Genomic DNA, 20,591 nt, shown 5'->3' with positions numbered 1-20,591 from the left:
ACTCAAAGGGCTTGGGCAAGGCTCAAGCCTCAGCAATTCAGCTATGGGGACTGTAACACCATAGCTGGGGACTGTGGAAATACTCTCCATGGCAACTGATGGGACATCCTTCAGGGAAAAATCCCTAATAATGAAGGTTCATTCGTTTTTTGTTTTTTTTTTGCGGTACGCGGGCCTCTCACTGTTGTGGCCTCTCCCGTTGCGGAGCACAGGCTCTGGAAGCGCAGGCTCAGCGGCCATGGCTCACGGGCCCAGCTGCTCCGCGGCATGTGGGATCTTCCCGGACCGGGACATGAACCCGTGTCCCCTGCATCGGCAGGCGGACTCTCAACCACTGCGCCACCAGGGAAGCCCCGTGAAGGGTCATTCTTACCAGTGTTACATTTTTGGAGCCACTGTTATATCTTAACCCGACTTCTTTTGCCCAGAACGTAGCTTTGAAGTTCATCTTAAGATTTTCTTGGGTGTCCAGAGTTTTGCTGTCTCATGTGTTACAGCTTCCATTTACTCTCTAGAAAGCCACCCTTGATGACATCCTATTTAGAAGCTTTGACTATTTCTTTTTCTCTTAATTGTCTCGTACAAATTTGTGTGCATCAGAATCACCTGGAGGCTTTATTACAACACGGATTGCTGGGCATTTCTGTCAAGTTCCCTGGTCATGGTTGCTCGTCTAGAGACCACATTTTGAGAATCACTGGTCTTAACAGGAAGAGGAAAAAAAGATCTAACAGTCTGATATACTGTGCTACGTGAAAGTTCTGCGATAGCTTAAATGAGCATATGAAAGGATTAAAGAGGTTTACTGTGACCCTGTTTTCTTTAACACCTATTAAGATCCTGACACTCTAGTATTTCCTAGCTACAGCTTGCTCCTAGTAACTACTCAACATTTATTACAGGCAAACAATTTGTATCAGGCAACTGCGAGAAGAGCAAAACCTCTAGATGAGATAAGTAATACAGTTTATTTCTATTGAATCTTTCCTATGTCCTATTTTCTTTCCACTTATTTTTTTCCAGAAGTGGGATAGAGGGGGAAAATTCAGATTAATTAAAAGTTTGAGTCAAAGCACCGATACAGTTGTAGAGAAGACTGGAGGAGGAAGGCGATAGTAACGGAGTGAGGGAAACGCTGACACGCTGGCTGTAGCACAATTCAAGTTTATTCCATTTGTTCTTGCAACACAAAACTTCAACACAATATTATTTAGCATTCTGATGTACATGAACTAGGATAATATGAGAAACCCAATTGTGTCAAACGCATTACATTGTGGAAAAAATGAACTCAAATATATCAAAATGCACAAAGCACTAGTCTTCCTCCATTACTGCTTAGAAAGATATGATTGTTTCTCCATTTACAAAATAGAATCAGGACAATTTAAATTTTTTAAAATTTTGCATGCAAAACACTGCAGTTACTTATGCAGGAGGGCACTCTCACCAGCTTCTTCTATACACAATCGAGTATACAGTATTGCATGGAAGAAAACAGCAGCTCAGTTGAAGATTTAGGGAAAAAAATCAAATAGGTACATATAGATTTGAAATCCATTATTTGGGGGAAAGAAATCAATGAATCAAGGGCGTACTTGCTGGCAGCTTCCACTCACTGCACCCACCTACCTCTCCTTCATGCCCCACTGGGTTTAGAAGGTGAGCTGTGAACTACTGCATCGATTCTCGTGCTGTAGCTCAACTGTAAGTCTACAGATACCAGTCTGAAGCTGCAAGGGGGAATCTGTTAGTATACTAATGTAGACAGGTAAACCACCTGTTTTCACTTGATACAGTGCATACGATATGACTGACTTAATACAAAACTACAGAACATGCAAGATTTTTTCTGAGATGTTAAATATTACTTCAGTGGAGAACAAAACTTACTTAATCTTTTACTAATGCATGTAGTACCAAAAAGCAGACAAGGTTTTAGCTTCCTTTAGTCAAAATATGAACATTAAGTGTTGTGAATTTCTCTGCCAAGTGGTTCAGAAATACATTATAAATAACCTAGTTAAAAAAAAGAAACTAAACCATCTTGGTCAGTCTATTCTGTTTATCTGTTATTTTCTCAAGCAACTGCTTCATAATTATGGGGTTTACAAAATGGCTGAGAAAGAAGAGGGAAGGCAGAGTAGCCTCTACTGCATTACAAGGAACATGAGGATAAACTGTACACAGAATCACGTGGTCTCCACACCAGGTGACTGTGGAAGCAGACCAGGTTTAGGAATGACAGGACAATGCACTCTCTGCAGCAGCCAACTACAAAAAATACTTTGAGAGTAAAGGTAAAACTGCGTAGAGGTAAAATCCAAGCCTTTTAAACAGCAGTATGCCAAGAAGTGGAAACAGAGATATCAAAACAGCTTGTCACTACGCTGACAGTTACAGTCTGATAGAGTGCCCTCCATCTTCAGTGAGGATAGCTCTGTGTTTCAGTTCAGTGATGTTATGAAGTACTGATTACCGACTTTTAATCCAACTCTAATAAATAGGCTGCATTAAGACAGCAGAATTAGCCAAATGTATCAAAGTATTTAAACCAGCATTTTGTGATTGTTTTCTTGGATGCAGGAAAATTACAGGGTTAGGCTAGTTTTAAGTGAAAAAGCCACAGGATAAAAAAAAGGGTTCATGGGGAAAAATACACACACACAAACCCACACACCAACCAACCAATCAGCAAGTGGTCAGTAAGACTTGTTGGCCAGGCTGACTGTTCTTGGTACTAGTTTAACCCTGCTGTAGAATGCTACATTGCCTTAAAAAATCATCATTAATTCTTTGTTATCCACAATCTGAATACAAGTCCCTCACCCACCCTCCCCCGTTTTAAAAATTTGAGGTACATTCAATTATTGCATGACATGGCTAAGGAAAAACCCTTATATTTTTAGTAAGCTTATACGGATGGCAAGTCAAAGGAATCTTAATATTTTATATGCAGGACAGCAAATTTAAGGGTATATGTTTTAATTAGCTGTACTGCTCATGAAATAAACATTAGAAAATGTGTCTAAATATTTTCTGCAGGTCCCAAGAACACCATTTTAGGGCACTGTATTTTAAGAACACAGAATACAATTTGAAGTTCTCACATTTTATGCAATGCATAATATAGAAAAGAAAAAATATATATTATGCAGGTGGGTTGGCATACATTCAGCAGAAGCCTATCAACACCTCAGGGAAACTTGGTAACACGCATATTTTTAAGGGATGGGGTTAAGTTTGTTGAAACAGTAAATCTCACCCCAGTGATAGCTTTGGTGCAATAAGTAATCAGCATCCAGGATGGGTCTGAGAGAGGCATTCCAAAGAATGTTCCTTGATTCTCCAAACACAACTGAGGCCAATCCATTCAAATAGCAAATGAAGAAAATCCATAGGTACTAAGACAACTGTTCTCTCTTTATGATACTAACAGGCTTATGGCTATGATTCTATTTTTAAATCCCCTTTTACTACCAGCAGGAGTTTGAAAGTGTTTTCAATGTTCTATAAATGTCTGAATCTAGAGGAAAAAAAATATGCATACTGGAATGATTTCTCCTTTAGACTTCCAAAATTTTGAGATTTTTATAAATAAAACTAGTCAGTTTTATCTAAAGATACATGAAATCCATGTGAAGGGGGAGAGGAAATCCAAAGTTCAGCCGCCCAGCAGTTTAGGAGTGTGCCCCTCCTCGCCTTAAATGAGCTTTCACATAAAGCTGGAAGTCACCGAGGGAAGATTTGGTCACCAACCACAGGCAGCGCTCTTAACTATGCCGGGAGATCCCCACTAGAGTGAATCTTAAGGCAGAAGGCTAGAGCTAATTGCTTATCTCAGCACCCTAAGTTACGTCACAGCAGCCACTACTGCTCGCACAGATGGGGCTACCAAATGTATAGTTGGCCTTGGTAGTCAGACCCTCAACGCAATCTAATTAATAAATTAGCCAGGGAGCTGAAAAGGTCAAACGTTAATGGTATATTTTGTCTTTGCTCTCCCATGGGTATAAGCTGTGTTTTTTTTACTGGAAATGGAAAAGAGGCTAACCTGATCAGGAATCCTAGTAAAAGCCTGATCTTGTTTTTCTCCTCTCCTCCCAAACATTGTTTTTTTCTGGTAGTCTGATTTGTTATGAATTTCTCTCTCCCCTCACCCCTCTAGAAGTATTTTAGCTGAAGAAGCTGGCAGATAGAGAGTGACAGACAGACAGGCAGCAGTGTGAGGCCACAGGAGAGTCATTCTTCCAGAGCTGTTAGCCCATCCGTCCATCACTGAAGAAGGGCTTTGATTGCCTGGTTGTCAGTGGCTTCAAAGGCAGTCAGTCCATCTGGACCTTTCACAGTCTTATCAGCACCCTGGAAAAGAGGAAAGAGCCTTTATCATTAAACGATGCCCACAACCAGGAGAAGAGAGTGAAAGCCAGGGCGCTTGGCAGAGGCAAAACTCCTTTACTACCGGAGTCCATTCTAGTGCAGGAAAAGCCCCGAACAGCTGGCAAGGTTAGAGACTAAGCTGTAAAAACACCAGATTATTTTTCAGGCACTACAAATGTAAACTAGAAACACAACTTGCCAATAACATAGGCAATGACTGACTTTTATTTATACTATCATATATTTACTCAATTAAGCTTTAAAAAAGAAGATCCCTATGTAGTATAAAACAGGGAGGGTTGGGAAGGAAATCACTTTTGCTAAAGAAGAAAGTATTACTGCGACAAAATTATCTTTTTTTCTTCTTTGCAACACTTTTTGGAGAGTGCATAAGTAGTACACACATTTGTAAAATCTAGAACTTACAAACCTTTTATTTTAGACAAATTCCTAAAGAACATGTACAATATTGGTCATTATACTTACAAAAACTTAGCAGTAAATGGCTGGGATGTGGGCTAGGAAAGGAGGGTACCTGCTATCATCTAGGGAAATTCTCTCCAGCTTGCTCTCAATGCTTCATGCAGAGAGTGCTGTCATGGAACATTTTACTTGCAACATGGCACTCTAGTCTCGAGAATGTGTACGCATACCTTTGTGTCTATTGTTTTTATCTGTCTTCCCTTATTAGAGTAAAAACTCAATGGGAGTAGAAATCTTGTTCGTATTATCCACTATTGTGTCCCCAGTATCTAAAAAAGTACCTAGTGCATGGTGGGTGAATTTGCTCCCAAACCAAGTCTGAACCTCTCTAACTTCCACAGATAGCAACACTCCACCATGGAAAGGTTCTCTGCTAGCTCCAGCCCAACCTGTATTTATTCACCAAATAACCTCTTGTGTCCTGTCCTCCTCCCATTGCCAAGTCTCACTCATTCTTCTGTTCCTGAGGCCTATGGAATTGTCTAAACTTGGCATGCATGGTCCTGTAGAGACAAACTCTAGTCAAATTCACCAGTCTCTTTTCCCATTAATCTTTCAATACTCTAATCCTCTGGAATGTCACCATTCCTCAATGTACCAGGTACCATGACTTTACACTTGTTGGAATATGGAATGCCTTGCCCCCTTTCTGCTGGCAAATCCATTCACTCATTCAACAAATATTTACTGAATGTTTGATGCACAGACACAAAACAAGATAGAGCCTGCCAGTTTGGCTGGTGTGAGAGACAGACAAGTCAACCAGTATGACACAGTGGGATGAGAACAATAGCGTTATGCACAGTGATGAGTGGTCTGTAAACCATAATGGGATGTGGTTAGGAGAGTGTAAGAAAGTCCTTCTGGATGAGGTAATGCTTGAGCTGAGCCTTGAGTAAGTACAAGTTGATTAGGTAAACCAGGAAGAAGATGACAGACATTCTAGCAAGTGTTAAATTATCACAAAGTCCTCCTCAATATGACTATAAAAGTCTGTTTTCTAATTGAATTTAACTGCATTACGGAACTTTTTCTAATTGAATTTAACTGCATTATGGAACATATGGAACTTACAGTTAAGTGAGAGAGAAATCTGTGAGTGAGAACTTCAGTGTGGTGAGTACTCCAACACAGGTTAAGTGACAATAATTGGGACCATTGTATCCAAAACAAATTTTAAAATTTATTTTTTATTGAATTACAATGTTGTGTTAATTACTGCTGTACAGCAAAAGTGACTCAGCTATATACATATACAGTATATATTCTTTTTCATATTCTTTTCCATTACGGTTTATCACAGGATATTGAATACAGTTCCCTGTGCTGTACAGTAGGACCTTGTTGTTTACCCATTCTATACATAGTAGTTTACATCTGCTAATCCCACATTCCCACTCCTACCCTCTCCCACTGCCCCACCCCCACCCCCCTGCCCTGGGGCAACCACCAGTCTATTCTCTCTGTCCCTGATTCTGTTTCATAGATAGGTTCATTTGTATCATATTTTAGATTCCACATATAAATCATATGGTATTTGTCCTTCTCTATCATACTAAGTTAAGTCAGAAAATCTCTAGGTCCATCCATGTTGCTGCAAATGGCATTATTTCGTTCTTTTTTATGGCCGAGTAGTATTCCATTGTATATAGGTACCACATCTTCTTTATTCATTCATCTGTTGATGGACATTTAGGTTGTTGCCATGTCTTGGCTATTGTGAACAGTGCTGCTATGAGCATAGGGGTGGCATGTATCTTTTTGAATTATAGTTTTGTCTGGATATATGCCCAGGAGTGGGACTGCTGGATCATATGGTAGTTCTATTTTTAGCAAAACAAATATTTCTTATTCAATATTGATAACTGTTTTTATGACTAACATTGTAAACTGTAATTCTGCATTAACAAAAAGTTAAATATCATAGTGACTATCTGTTGCTTTTTAGCTGCCAGACTTCCCTTCTTTTGATAAACAGCACCCTAATTTCATTCTGGGGAATCATTTGTCCCCATTGTGTGGACTCCTAGAACTGTAACTTAAGGTGCCATGTACTTTCCTTGCCAGGCATCAAAGCAGGACGCTCACTTCTGGATTTTGAATCTTGATTAGAGAGAACAAAAGAAAGACAACAAGAAGTCAGAGCTCATTTATTTCTGTGTTATCACCCAGAAGAGACAGTTGAGAAGTTCCTGCTATCTAGAGTCTTACAGCTACCATAGCTCTGGCCTCTTCTGAGCCTGGTCCTCCAGCTTTCCTATTGATTCTCTGACTAGTCCAACATCTTCAAAAATTCCTTTTTTACTTGTTAGAGTCAACTTCTGCTATATGCAACCCCCAAAATCTGATAAAAGTATTAAAAATTTTATATAAATCATCTTTTTTTCTAATTGTAATACAAACTAATCACAGAACTCAGAATACACACCAAAAAACTCCCGGTAAAAAGAATTCCATTGATAATAGCATCAAAAAGAATAAAATGTTAGGAATAAAGTTAATGAACTCAAACCAGTTCTTCTAAAAAAGATAAACCAATTTTGTCAACGTGGAAAAGGATATTAAAAGAAAATGATTTTTTGATACTTGATGCAGTTATTGGAGAACTTAAGTATATCTGGCCTCACCCCTTTCCTGAGGAAACCATTTTCAGTAGTTATTAGTTCTAGTGATTATCTCCGTGGCTCTAAGTACTATACTCATGCCACTATTTGAGTTATTAACTTCAGAGATTACCTTCTGACTCCTGCTGCATGGATGCTGCCCTAGCAGGGAGCACATCCCTTCCCCACATCCTCCCAATGTCTTATACTTCAAATAGCAGTTTCTGTTTCTTTGTAAATATGTTTGTATTTAAAACCTGTTTTTGTTCCATCAAATTCCTCTACTTTATAAGATACTTTCTCTACCTTCCCATTACTCCCTCTACCTCTTAAATTGCCAGCTTTTCTGTTTTGTCAAGATTAACTTTTATATTCGGTTCTGTAAAAACTGTTGTTTATTGATGGATTTTTTCCTCCTATAGTCACCATACTGTATATTATATCCCCAGGACTTACTTATCTTATAAATGGAAGTTTCTACCTTTTGACCACCTTTACCCATTCCTCGCCCCCCCATCTGTTTTCTGTTACCTGTGAATTTTGAGACTCTTCATATAAGTGAGATAATACAGTCTTTGTCTTTCTCTGATTTATCTCACTTAGCATAATGCCCTCAAGGTCATCCATGTTGTTGCAAATGGCAGGACTTTCTTCTTTTTTTAATAGCTAAATAATAATCCGCTGCATTATGTGTGCATATGTGTGTGTGTATATACACACCCACCCCATTTTATTTATCCATGCATCTGTTGATAGACACTTAGGTTATTTTCCTGTCTTGGCTACAGTAAATAATGCTGCAGTGAACACAAGGTGTAGATAACTTTTTGAGTTAGGATTCTTGTTTCCTTCAGATAAACCCCCAGAAGTAAAATTGCTGGATCACATGGCAGTCCTATTTTTAATTTCTTAAGGAACCTCCATACTGTCTTCCACAGAGACTGCACCAATTTATATCCCCTCCAATAGTGCACGAGGGTTCCCTTTATTCCACATCCTTGCCAACACTTATTATTTCTTATATCTTTGATAGCAGCCATTCTCATAGGTAAGAGGTGACAATTCATTGTGGTTTTGATTTGTATTTGCCTGATGATTAGTGACGTTGAGGAACCTTTTTATGTATCTGTTGGCCATCTGTATATCTTCTTTGTATAAATGTCTATTCAGATCCTCTGCCCATTTTAAAATCAGATTTTTTTTTCTACTGAGTTTTTTTTTTCTATTGGGTTATATGAATTCATTATATATTTTGGGTATTATCCCCTTATCAGATACATGGTTTGCAAATATTTTTCTCCCATTCTATAGGCGGCCTTTTCATTTTGTTGATGGTTTCCTTTGCCTTTAGTGTCAAATTCAAAAACTCATCACGAAGACGAATGTCGAAGAGCTTACTATCTATGTTTTTCTCTAGGAGTTCCATGGTTTCAGGTCTTATTTTAAAGTCTTTAATTCATTTTGAGTCGATTTTTGTGTATGGTGTAAGATAGTGGTCCAGTTTCATTCTTTTGCATGTGCCTGTCCACTTTTCTCAACAGTATTTCCCTATTATATATTCTTGGCTGCTTTGTGGTAAATTAATTGACTGTGTGTGTGTGTGTGTGTGTGTGTGTATGGGTTTATTTCTGGATTCTCTATTCCATTGATCTATGTACCTGTTTTCACGTCAATACTATACTGTTTTGATTCCTACATATTTGTAATATCATTTGGAATCAGGAAATGTGATGCTGCTAGCTTTGTCTCTTTTCTCAGGATTCCTTTGGCTATTCAGGATCTGCTGTGGTTCCATAAAAATTTTAGCATTGTTTAATCTAGTTCTGTGAAAAATGCCATTGGAATTTTGATGGAAACTGCATTAAAGCTTGCTTTGGGCAGTCTGGACATTTTAACAATATTGACGCTGCCAATACATGAGCACAGAACATCTTCTCATTTATTAGTGTCTTTAATATATTTCATCAATGTTGTACAGTTGTCAGCATAAGAGTCTTTTGCCTCCTTGGTTAAATTTCTTTCTAGGTATTTTACTTTTTGACGCAATTTTACGTAGAATTAAAAAAAATTCTCTTCTAATTTGTTATTAGTGTATAGAAACACAACTGACAAGTTTACTGAATTAGTTGAACAGTTCTAACAGTTTTTTGTTGTTTTTTTTTTTTTTTTGCTGTATGCGGGCCTCTCTGTTGTGGCCTCTCCCGTTGCGGAGCACAGGCTCCGGACGCGCAGGCTCAGCAGCCATGGCTCACGGGCCCAGCCGCTCTGCGGCATGTGGGATCTTCCCAGACCTGGGCACGAACCCGTGTCCCCTGCATTCGCAGGCAGACTCTCAACCACTGCGCTACCAGGGAAGCCCCTAACAGTTTTTTAGTGGAGTCTTGAGGGTTTTCTATATGGAGTATCCTGTCACCTGCAAACAGAGAACATTTTACTTCTTCCCTTCTAACTTGGATGCTTTTTATTTCTTTTCTTGCCTAACTGCTCTGGCTAGGGACTTCCAGTACTATGTTAAATAAGTGGTGAGAGTGGGCAACCTCATCTTGTTCATTATGTTAGGGGAAAAACTTTCAGTTTTTCACTGTTGATTATGATGTATAGCTTGTGGCCATAATATGGCCTTCATTATGCCGAGGCATGTTCCCTCTACAGCCACTTTGTTGAGTGTTTTTATTATGAATGAACGTTAAATTATGTCAAATGCTTTTTCTGCATCTACTGAGATGATCATATGATTTTTATCCTTCATTTTGTTATTGTGGTGTTCACACTGATTGATCTGCAGATGCTGAATCATCCTTGCGTCCCCAGAATAAATCCCAGTTGACCATGGAGTATGATCCTTTTAATGTATTGCTGAATCTGATTTGCTAACATATTGTTGAGGACTTTTGCATCTATGTTCATCAGGGATATTGGTCTGCAATTTTCTTGTGGCATCCTTGTCTGGTTTTGGTATAGGGGTAATGCTGGCCTTGTAAAATGAGTTTGGAAGCGGTCCCATCTGTACTGATGTTTTTGGGAAGACTTTGAGAAGGACTGGTATTAATTCTTTATTAAATGTTTGGTAGAACTCACCAGTAAAGCGATCTGGTCCTGGATATTGATAGACTTTTACAGTTAAAATATATAAACAGTGCTTAAATTACTTCTGGGTAAACACTGCTCACTGTGGCACCTAGCAGACAACTATGATCAGTTTTATTTCTATTGTTCCAATATCAAAACCCTGTGCAACTCTCCCAAGTGACAGAATCGGGAGATCCACACCCAAGTTTTCCCCACTCCTGTTCATTCATTTACAAATAACAACTTTTGACCCAATTTGTTATGGTTTGGCTTAACTGCTATAACAAAGAGAGGCTAAAACACAATGTATTAAACTAAGTTAATTTATTTCTCTCTCATAAAACAGTCTACTGCTAAGTGTGCTCACCTCCACATGTGCTTCCAGCCTGCTGGATGTGGGGGTGAAAGTCCCCAGTAAGTGGCACACATCATTTGTGCACATCCCATCAGCCCAAACTTAGACACAAAGTCATATCCACTGCAAGGCAAACTGAGATACAAGGACTAGCTAGGCTGCAATGTATGCACCCAGTTAAAACCTGGAGTTCCGCTTCTAAAAGAAAGAGTAAAAAATGGACACAGAAGGCAATTTATAGTCTAATCTATGCTGTCCTGAAAATGCTTTAGAATATTATCTCCAAGTTCTGTCTGTCTAGCCTGCCTCTCCTTCCTGCACCCACTACTTCCACTCCACCCTCCTCCCCTTTACTTTCTCTCTGCTTTGTTTAAATGCTGGATTCTCCATGGTTCTGGTCTTTGGCACTCTTCGCTTTTTGCCTGATCTCATCCATGTTACAATTTAAGTTCCAACCTTTATACTCATTTTGAACATCTACCCTGATCTTTAAACCCGTATATATATAAACACATATACATGCCACTGAGACTTATCTACTTTAAGTCCCAGAAATACGGCAAACTCTACGATTCCTAAAGTGAATCCATGATCTTTTCCTACAAACTTGTTTCTTTTTCTGCAGTATTCACTATCATGGTAAGAACCACCTTCCAGGAACTGTGGAGACACTATGCAGTTCTTCTTGTTTACTTCACATGTTATCAGTCACCAAATCTTTAGACCATAATGTTCCTAACATTTTCCACCTGTCCTTGCTACCACTACTTTCTTAGTTCAAGATTTTCATATGAAAATTCTAATGCAAGCTAGCCTCATCCAGTGGAGGGCAGAGAGCAGAAGCAAGAAGAACTACAATTCTGCAGCCTGTAGAATGAAAACCACATTAACAGGAAGACAGACAAAATGAAAAGGCAGAGGACTATGTACCAGATGAAGGAACAAGATAAAACCCCAGAAAAGCAACTAAAAGAAGTGGAGATAGATAGGCAACCTTCCAGAAAAAGAATTCAGAATAATGGTAGTGAATATGATCCAGGACCTCGGAAAAAGAATGGAGGCAAAGACTGAGAAGATGCAAGAAATGTTTAACAAAAACCTAGAAGAATTAAAGAACAAACAAACAGAGATGAGCAATACAATAACTGAAATGAAAAATACACTAGAAGGAATCAATAGCAGAATAACTGAGGCAGAAGAACGGATAAGTGACCTGGAAGACGGAATGGTGGAATTCACTGCCATGGAACAGAATAAAGAAAAAAGAGTGAAAAGAAATGAAGACAGCCTAAGAGACCTCTGGGACAACATTAAATGCACAAACATTCACATTATAGGGGTCCCAGAAGGAGAAGAGAGAGAGAAAGGACCAGAGAAAATAGCTGAAGAGATTATAGTTGAAAACTTCCCTAACATAGGAAAGGAAATAGCCACCCAAGTCCAGAAAGCAGGGAGTCCCAGTCAGGATAAACCCAAGGAGAAACACACTGAGACACAGAGTAATCAAATTGACGAAAATTAAAGACAAAGAAAAAAGCAACAAAGGGAAAACGACAAATAACATACAAGGGAACTCCCATAAGGTTAACAGCTGATTTCTCAGCAGAAACTCTACAAGCCAGAAGGGAGTAGCATGATACACTTAAAGTGATGAAAGGGAAGAACCTACAACCAAGATTACTTTACCCTGCCAGGATCTCATTCAGATCCGATGGAGAAATCAAAAGCTTTACAGACAAGCAAAAGCTAAGAGAATTCAGCACCACCAAATCAGCTCTACAACAAAGGCTAAAGGAACTTCTCTAAGTGGGAAACACAAGAGAAGAGAAGGACCTACAAAAACAAACCCAAAACAATTAAGAAAATGGTAATAGCAACATACATATCAATAAGTATTTTAAATGTGAATGGATTAAATGCTCCAACCAAAGGCACAGGTTTGCTGAATGGATACAAAAACAAGACCCATGTACATGCTGTCTACAAGAGACCCACTTCAGACCTAGGGACACATACAGACTGAAAGTGAGGGGATGGAAAAAGATATTCCATGCAAATGGAAAGTGAAAGAAAGCTGGAGTAGCAATACTCATTATCAGATAAAATAGACTTTAAAATAATGTTACAAGAGACAAGGAAGGATACTACATAATGATCAAGGGATCAATCCAAGAAGAAGATATAACAATTATAAATATATATGCACCCAACATAGGAGCACCTCAATACGTACGGCAAATGCTAACAGCTATAAAAGAGGAAATCGACAGTAACACAATAACACAATAATAGTGGGGGACTTTAACACCTCACTTACACCAATGGACAGATCATCCAAACAGTAAGTTAATAAGGAAACACAAGCTTTAAATAACACAATAGACCACATTTAATTGATATATATAGGACATTCCATTAGAAAACAGCAGATTACACTTTCTTCTCAAGTGCACATGGAACATTCTCTAGGCTAGATCACATCTTGGGTCACAAATCAAGCCTCGGAAAATTTAAAAAATGGCAATCGTATCAAGCATCTTTTCTGACCACAATGCTATGAGACTGGAAAGCAATTACAGGAAAAAAAACTGTAAAAAACCACGAATACATGGAGGCTAAATGGTGCACTACTAAATAACCAAGAGATCACTGAGAAATCAAAGAAGAAATAAAAGAATACATAGAAACAAATGACAACAAAAACACAATGACCCAAACCCTCTGGGACACAGCAAAAGCAGTTCTAAGAAGGAAGTTTACAGCAATACAGTCTCACCTCAAGAAGCAAGAAAAATCTCAAACAATCTAACACGACACCTAAAGCAACTAGAGAAAGAAGAACAAAGAAAACCCAGTCAGTACAAGGAAAGACATAAAGATCAGAGCAGAAATAAATGAAATAGAAATGAAGAAAACAATAGCAAAAATCAATAAAACTACTAAAAGCTGTTTCTTTGAAAGCTGGTTCTTTCTTGCCTCTGCAACCTTCTCACATTGCTGCTTCTGCTTGGAAAGGTACTCCAGTTCTCTATTAGATTCTTGGACACTAAGTTGCTAAGATTCAACTCAAGTGTCAACTGCTTTTTGAAGTTACATTTGTGGTACCTAAAGTTGTAATGACATCCTTATTTATAACACACTATGCCCTTGACTCCCAGGACCACACATGACCTCTTCTTCCTTTAGGTGTCTGCTGTTACATATAAACTCCTGTCACAGCAATCACAACACTTTGTGCACTTGTTTTACATTTTACTAAATATGGTGACAGCAGTAACCATGTTTATCAGTCTCTGAAATCACAAGGCCTTGCACAGTGTCAATAACAGGCTATCAAATGATATTAGAAAAATGTTTTTTAAAATTAATTGATATAGACAGGGACTGTACACATACAGTAAAGGACTAGATCAGGACTAGGCTCACCTGCTTATAGTTACAGCGTGATTCTGATTGTGATAGTTTCCTGGAGGAGGAAAAGGTTGCTACGGCCAAGTTCAGTGGCCCAAGTAGAGAGACAGGCCATTTGTCATTCTAGGGAGTAAAAAAGCTTTAAAACCTCACCAGTAATTTCTTCATTTTCAAAAGTTACCGTTTTAGACAATCAAGTATTATTTGATAGTTTAAGTTGTAGAATATGGGGAATGTTTAAAAAAATTCATCATACTATCTCTGCCCTTGAATAGAATAGTTTACAATGTAGCTAGAAAGATAAGATATACTGGCGTGAAACAAGAGTGCATCTTTATCTACTTCTTACTTCAGATAGCTCAATTCTGCTTTATACCACCAGGTTTTTTTGTGTGTTTTTTTAAAAATTACCACCAGTTCTTAATCTGGACAAATAGGCCAGAAAACTGGATTAGTAACATTTAAAGAATGAAACTCTTAAACTTGTACTCAGGTTATCTGACATTATCTTGACAGAAGGCTTTCGTGACAAAGATGATAATTATTATACTAATCAATTGTTAAAACACTACGCAGCTTTGTTTCAATGCAAAATTTATCAAATCAATTAAAAAATTAGCATTTAGATACACACATGACATCTTAGCGGACATTTCTGTATTATGTTGCTAGATACTGTTTCACAACCTTGGAATATAACCACTATCTCAGAAATAAAAATTCAGCAACCATGGTTTGGTATATTCAACTCACTTTTGGAAAGAAAGTGGGTTAGAATCAAGTACAAAAGGAATGCCTGAATAAATATATCTGATATTAAATGTCCCAACAAGGACTCTTAAAATGTAAAGGAACAAAGCAATTCTTTGTGCTCTCCCTTTAACCACTTGATTAACTCTTATTCAGTTGCTTCCGTGAAGCCCTTCTGGAGTTTCCAGGACAGCTGGCTCCCTCTCTTCCTGTATGCCCCCTGGCACGTTGCTGATCATACTTCAAGGTGTATACTGGGTTGGTCAAAAAGTTTGTTCGGTTTTAAGTAAAAATAAAAGACACATTTTTCATTTTCACCAAGAACTGTATTGAATGGATTCATTAACCAAATGAACTTTTTGGCCAACCCAGTACTACAGCTTGGCTCATCCAAAGTCTAGCGCAAACCCTCTTTCCTGTGCTTTCCTCTCCTATAGAGGCTGAAAAGGCACTGAATCCCCAGACTCCCTTAAAGCTACAGGTGGCCATCTGGCACAAAGCTGGCATCTCGTGGATAGCTTTCCTTTTCCAATAAAGCCTCAGGGAGGAGAGTGTCCTTAACTGTTTCCCTTCTCCCTGCCCCAAACAGACACAATGCCTGGAGGTTCAGCAGTCATCTTGCAACCGTAAGGAGTGGGGAAGACAGGGGAGAAGAGAGTGTGGGGTACTGAGGACAAGTGGAGCCAGCTACTCAGCCCTGGACTGCTTACCTTCAGGCATTTCATTAAGAGCCACTTGTTTTTTTTCTAAGTTGAGATATAACTGACATAGACCATTATATTAGTTTTAGTTGTACAACATGACGATATGATATATGTATATATTGCAAAATTTACCACAATAAGGTTAGTTAACATCCATCACTGTAGAGTTACGATTTTTTTTTCCTTCTGATGAGAGCTTTTAAGCCTTACTGTCTTCACAGCTTTCAGGTATATAATACAGTACTAAGGATAGCTACCGTGCGGTTGTTGCATCCCCAGGACTGACTTACCTGATAATTCTAGGCCTCTAACCTTTTGACCCCACACACCCTCCACCCAGCCGCCTGCCTCTGGCAACCATCAATCTAACCTGTTCTCTGTATCTGAGTTTGTTTCGTTTTTGTTGTAGATTCCATATATAAGTGAGATCATACAGTATTTTTCTCTGACGTATTTCATTTAGCGTAATGCCTTCAAGGTCCATCCATGTAGTCACCTAGAGATTATCATACTAAGTGAAGTCAAAGACAAATTTATGGTTTCACTTTTATGTGGAATCTAAAAAACAGTACAAATGAACTTATTTACAAAGCAGAAACAGACTCACAGACATAGAAAACAAACTTATGGTTACCAAAGGGGAAGGGTGAGGAGGGATAAATTGGGAGTATGGGATTAACAGATGCACCTACCATATATAAAATAGATAAATAACAAGGATGTATGTATAGAACAGGGAACTATATTCAATATCTTGTAAGGGAAAAGAATTTCTAAAAGTATATAGATATACACACACATATATATGTATAACCAGATCACTTTGCTGTACACCTGAAACTAACACAATATTGTAAATCAACTATACTTCAATTTAAAAAAATTGTGAATCACTATATTGTATACCTGTAACTTATATAATATTGTACATCAACTACACTTCAAGATAAGAAAAAGCAGGTGGTGTGGTTCAAGGACATACTGAACCTGGCCACCCAATTTTACCACAAATTAGCTGTATAACTTTAGGCAAGTACCTTAACCTTTCTGTGCTACTTTCTGCAAATAAAATGGTAAACCTAACATGATTTCGGCAGTAACTCCTAGATCAAAAATTCTCTTAATCTCTCTTAAAAATAAGAACTAATTATACAATGGAATATTATTCAGCCACAAAAAAGAAGAGCCACTTTCTTGTTTAAATCTCTGTAGTAGGAGTTTTTGTTACAGTTGAACCCTACTTCCCTTACAGCACTTGTCATAGTCCTTTATTATCTGTTAACTGTGCTTCATTGGATATGAAACCATAGGACCAGGTGTTAAATCTTGCTTTTCTAACTTCAATGCCATGCTCCTCATCTGCACCCCCTCTGCCTCTCTAAACAACATGTTAACCATGCAACAGGGAATGACATGTATTCTACATTTCTCTTCATTTTATTTCTCCTTTGGAGACAGTGACCACAGTTCATTTTCAGTTGCATATATAATGGTCTTAGATTTGTTCTTACGTTACCCCTTGTGAAAATACGATTTTTAACATCTCCACTGTAGTCATATCTAGCAAAAACAGAAAGATCATTTCAAGGTTTCAGAGAGAAATTCATCATGGAAATATAAGGGATGGGAGAAAGTATAAATGAGCCTTCAAATTACTTCTCTCCAAAGACATTCAGATAGTGAGCCAATATATTACCTATGATGTGGTACACTGTAAGTTTTGGATGAAAAGTTTGTTTATATTTGAAACAGTCATTTTCATAAAACTTGCTTTTCAGGGAACTCTCATTCTTGCAGCAAGTCTTCCCTTTTCTGAGAAATACATCAAAGTCATCTGCATCAATCCTAACTGGTCTTAGTATTTACTGAGAATTTATGATGAGCTCAGTATTGCCATCAATGACTTGCATACAGTGTCTCTTCTAACTACTTGGCTACACTGAGAGGCAGTGTAATGTAGTGGTTACAGACACAAGCTCTGGAGCCAAAGTGATGGGGTTTGAATCCCAACTCTCCTCCTATCGAGCTGTGTGATCCTGGGAAAGCTTCCTAATGCCCTGGGCCTCAGTTTCCCCAATGATAAAATGGGGGATAAAAATCGTACCTACTTCATAGGATTACTGTGATGATTAAGTGAATTAATATATGTAAAGCACTTAAATGACATTTCCTATGTATAAGTACTATTTTAACTATGAGCTAATTTACCTGCTCATCAACTCTATGTGATGAGTACTGGCCCCATGTTGCAGAAGAGGATGCTTAGACTGAGATGATAAGGAATTTATTCAAAGCCCCAAAGGTATTAGGAAGGAGAACTCAGAACCAAACTTGGGGGTGTGTGATGTCACAACACACAGTTTATGTCACTAACAGAAACTATCTAAAATAATGATGCACTCCAGTCTAAAAGAGCTAAATAGGTAAAAAAACAATGAGCTTACAATGGGCATACCTGTGGATGAGATTTGTGAGATATATCAAAACAGCATAACAACTGGTTTCTTCAGTTATTTAGGGGGGTAAGTTTTCTAGCTGTATCAATTCTGCTAGTCCTCTTCTAACAGTTTCTTAAACTAAGGCAATTCAGAAAGGCATTACTCAGTTCTTTGCAGGTCATCTGTCCTAAAATTTTTTTGAAACCAAACCTGCCCATGTTATATGGAGAACTCTGGGGATTCCAAGTAATCATAAAATGTGTGCTTGAGAATGTGTGAAACTGTTTAGATTTTACTGGGAGTGGAACAGTGAGTAATTTGAGTAAAAAAATGTTTCTACCTACCAGCACACCTACTTATTTAGGCTGAAAGGGTTGACTTCTAAGTCGTTATATCTTACGTACTTGATTCTCAATTCAAGCAGCAAAATCTGTACCGTAGATCCTTCTTGAGGATTTGACAATGCTGGTATTTGAGAGGGGTATTCAAATTTTATTATTAACTGGCCGCTTGATTTTTTAAAATACAGCACGGAAAATACATGGGGCAAAATCATCAATGTTATCAGATAAGGTGGTTTTCTGTATTTTCTTAACAGACTGATTTTTAGTACTTTTTCTTCTCTACAGCAATTGTACGTAAGACGTTAATCATTTTGACTTTCTTTTTATAAAAGGAAGGTTGTTGAGTAAGCCTTTGTTTCTCACTCATTTGTCCCACACAGTGAATGTACAGAGTGGTCTGAAACAGCTGTGCCTCACTAACATCAGAGTTGCACAAGCATCAGTGGTTACATATTTCCGTTGTAAGGTTACAGCAGATATCCTAAGGAGGTAAATTCTTTTTTTTTTAACATCTTTATTGGGGTATAATTGCTTTACAATGGTGTGTTAGTTTCTGCTTTATAACAAAGTGAATCAGTCATACATAAACATATGTTCCCATATGTCTTCCCTCTTGCGTCTCCCTCCCTCCCACCCTCCCTATCCCACCCCTCCAGGCTGTCACAAAGCACTGAGCTAAGGAGGTAAATTCTTTGACACAGTATAAAGCAGAGAAATGATGGAAAACAAAAAAGCAAAGTTTCTTTTGGACTTTTCTCTCTCAGATATAGCTTCGTATTATCACTAACAACAAATGGGTTTATAATAACAAGTATACTGTCAGTTTGTTTCTGTAATCTAAGAATAAAACAGTAATTATAATGTTTTAAAAACTTTCATTACATTTTCAGTTCATGAGATCTGTGATTCTCTCATGCTGGGGTAATTTTTCTATTTATTTGTTTAAAAGAATTCTTGTTTTAATAGGAGGTTGACTGGTCATTTTTAATAGCAATATATAGTATATAAAGGACAGAGTATAAACCACACTAGAGTAAATGACTGAAAGCTTACCTGTCTGAATTCTAAATGATAGCGAACTTAAAGGTTAACTTGTATTATCTTTTAAAGATGTTAAGTATTTCCCCTTTCCCCACAATATCCTTTAGTGGATTATTTAGAAACAGTTTTCCTTAGAAAATAAGGATACTTCTTAAAATCCTTTATTATCAAAGGGATTACATAGATTATAAAGAATTTTAATAAGTATAAATATTATAGAAATTTGGTATATATTAAATACTATATACTATACTGTTAAAGGAAATGTCTAACATGATAGTGTATTAATGCTACAGGTAAACTATTAGTTCTCTTAGAGAACTGTTTCTTTAACTACACAGAAACTAGATGATTTCAAATTATATGTAACTGAAAAATAAATGAATTTTGGACTTATGAACATCCATTGATTATAACATTATAGTTCAAGAGTACCACTTCAAGATTAACTCTCTTCTAAATAATGTGTTCATGCAACGCTGCTATTATTCAGGTATCTGAGATTCTAATCAGGAAGATCAGTTCAGTAATATTTTTATACATCTTTTAAATATCTCTTTTATTCCAAAAATTTCCTGTTAAGATTTTTTTAGGGCAAAGAAGGAGGAACCTTATTCAACCGTGAGAGAATTATGGTTCAAAATGACAGGTGCTTACACCGTCTGTTTTTGCTTTCATAACATCAGGCTGAAGTCTGTTAGGCTTGGCCTTTTTAATGACTGCTGTGCAGCTGCCACTTCTTCTGTTTCATACTCTCACTTGGGCTTCTTACTCCCTGGGACCACTCAATTACCCAGGATGCTCCTCGAGCCTGCATTTTTTACCTGCTTCATCAGTTTCCTTTCACCAGTTTTACTAATGTTTCCCATGTACTCTGGATTTGGTGAGAATACCAGGAGTTTTGTTCATTTCCCTTGCTTCTTGTTAAGTTATTATTTAACAGTTCTATAGTTTTAGCTTAATTAATTAATCTATTTATTGGCTGCATTGGGTCTTCATTGCTGCGCGTGGGC

General features: G+C 37.8%; 1 protein-coding gene across 2 annotated transcripts in view; it reads right to left on the bottom strand.

Moving 5' to 3' along the window:
* Nucleotides 1-2,059: 2,059 nt before the first annotated feature.
* MTPN (myotrophin) overlaps nucleotides 2,060-20,591 on the bottom strand; it is a 61,373-nt gene continuing 42,841 nt past the window's right edge. Inside the window, exon 4 of one of the 2 annotated variants that reach the window (XM_060156591.1) lies at nucleotides 2,060-4,362. In XM_060156591.1, the coding sequence (XP_060012574.1) occupies nucleotides 4,276-4,362 (87 nt within the window). In that variant the 3' untranslated portion in view covers nucleotides 2,060-4,275. Of the gene's footprint in view, nucleotides 4,363-6,287; nucleotides 6,967-20,591 lie in introns of those variants that run through there. The other variant, XM_060156593.1, reaches the window with a different exon arrangement.

This window comes from Lagenorhynchus albirostris, chromosome 8, assembly GCF_949774975.1.
Source record: "Lagenorhynchus albirostris chromosome 8, mLagAlb1.1, whole genome shotgun sequence".
In the NCBI taxonomy this organism is placed as follows: Eukaryota; Metazoa; Chordata; class Mammalia; order Artiodactyla; family Delphinidae; genus Lagenorhynchus; species Lagenorhynchus albirostris.
The sequence above is the reverse complement of the archived record's forward strand: the minus strand, read 5'-3'. Positions and strand labels throughout refer to the sequence as shown.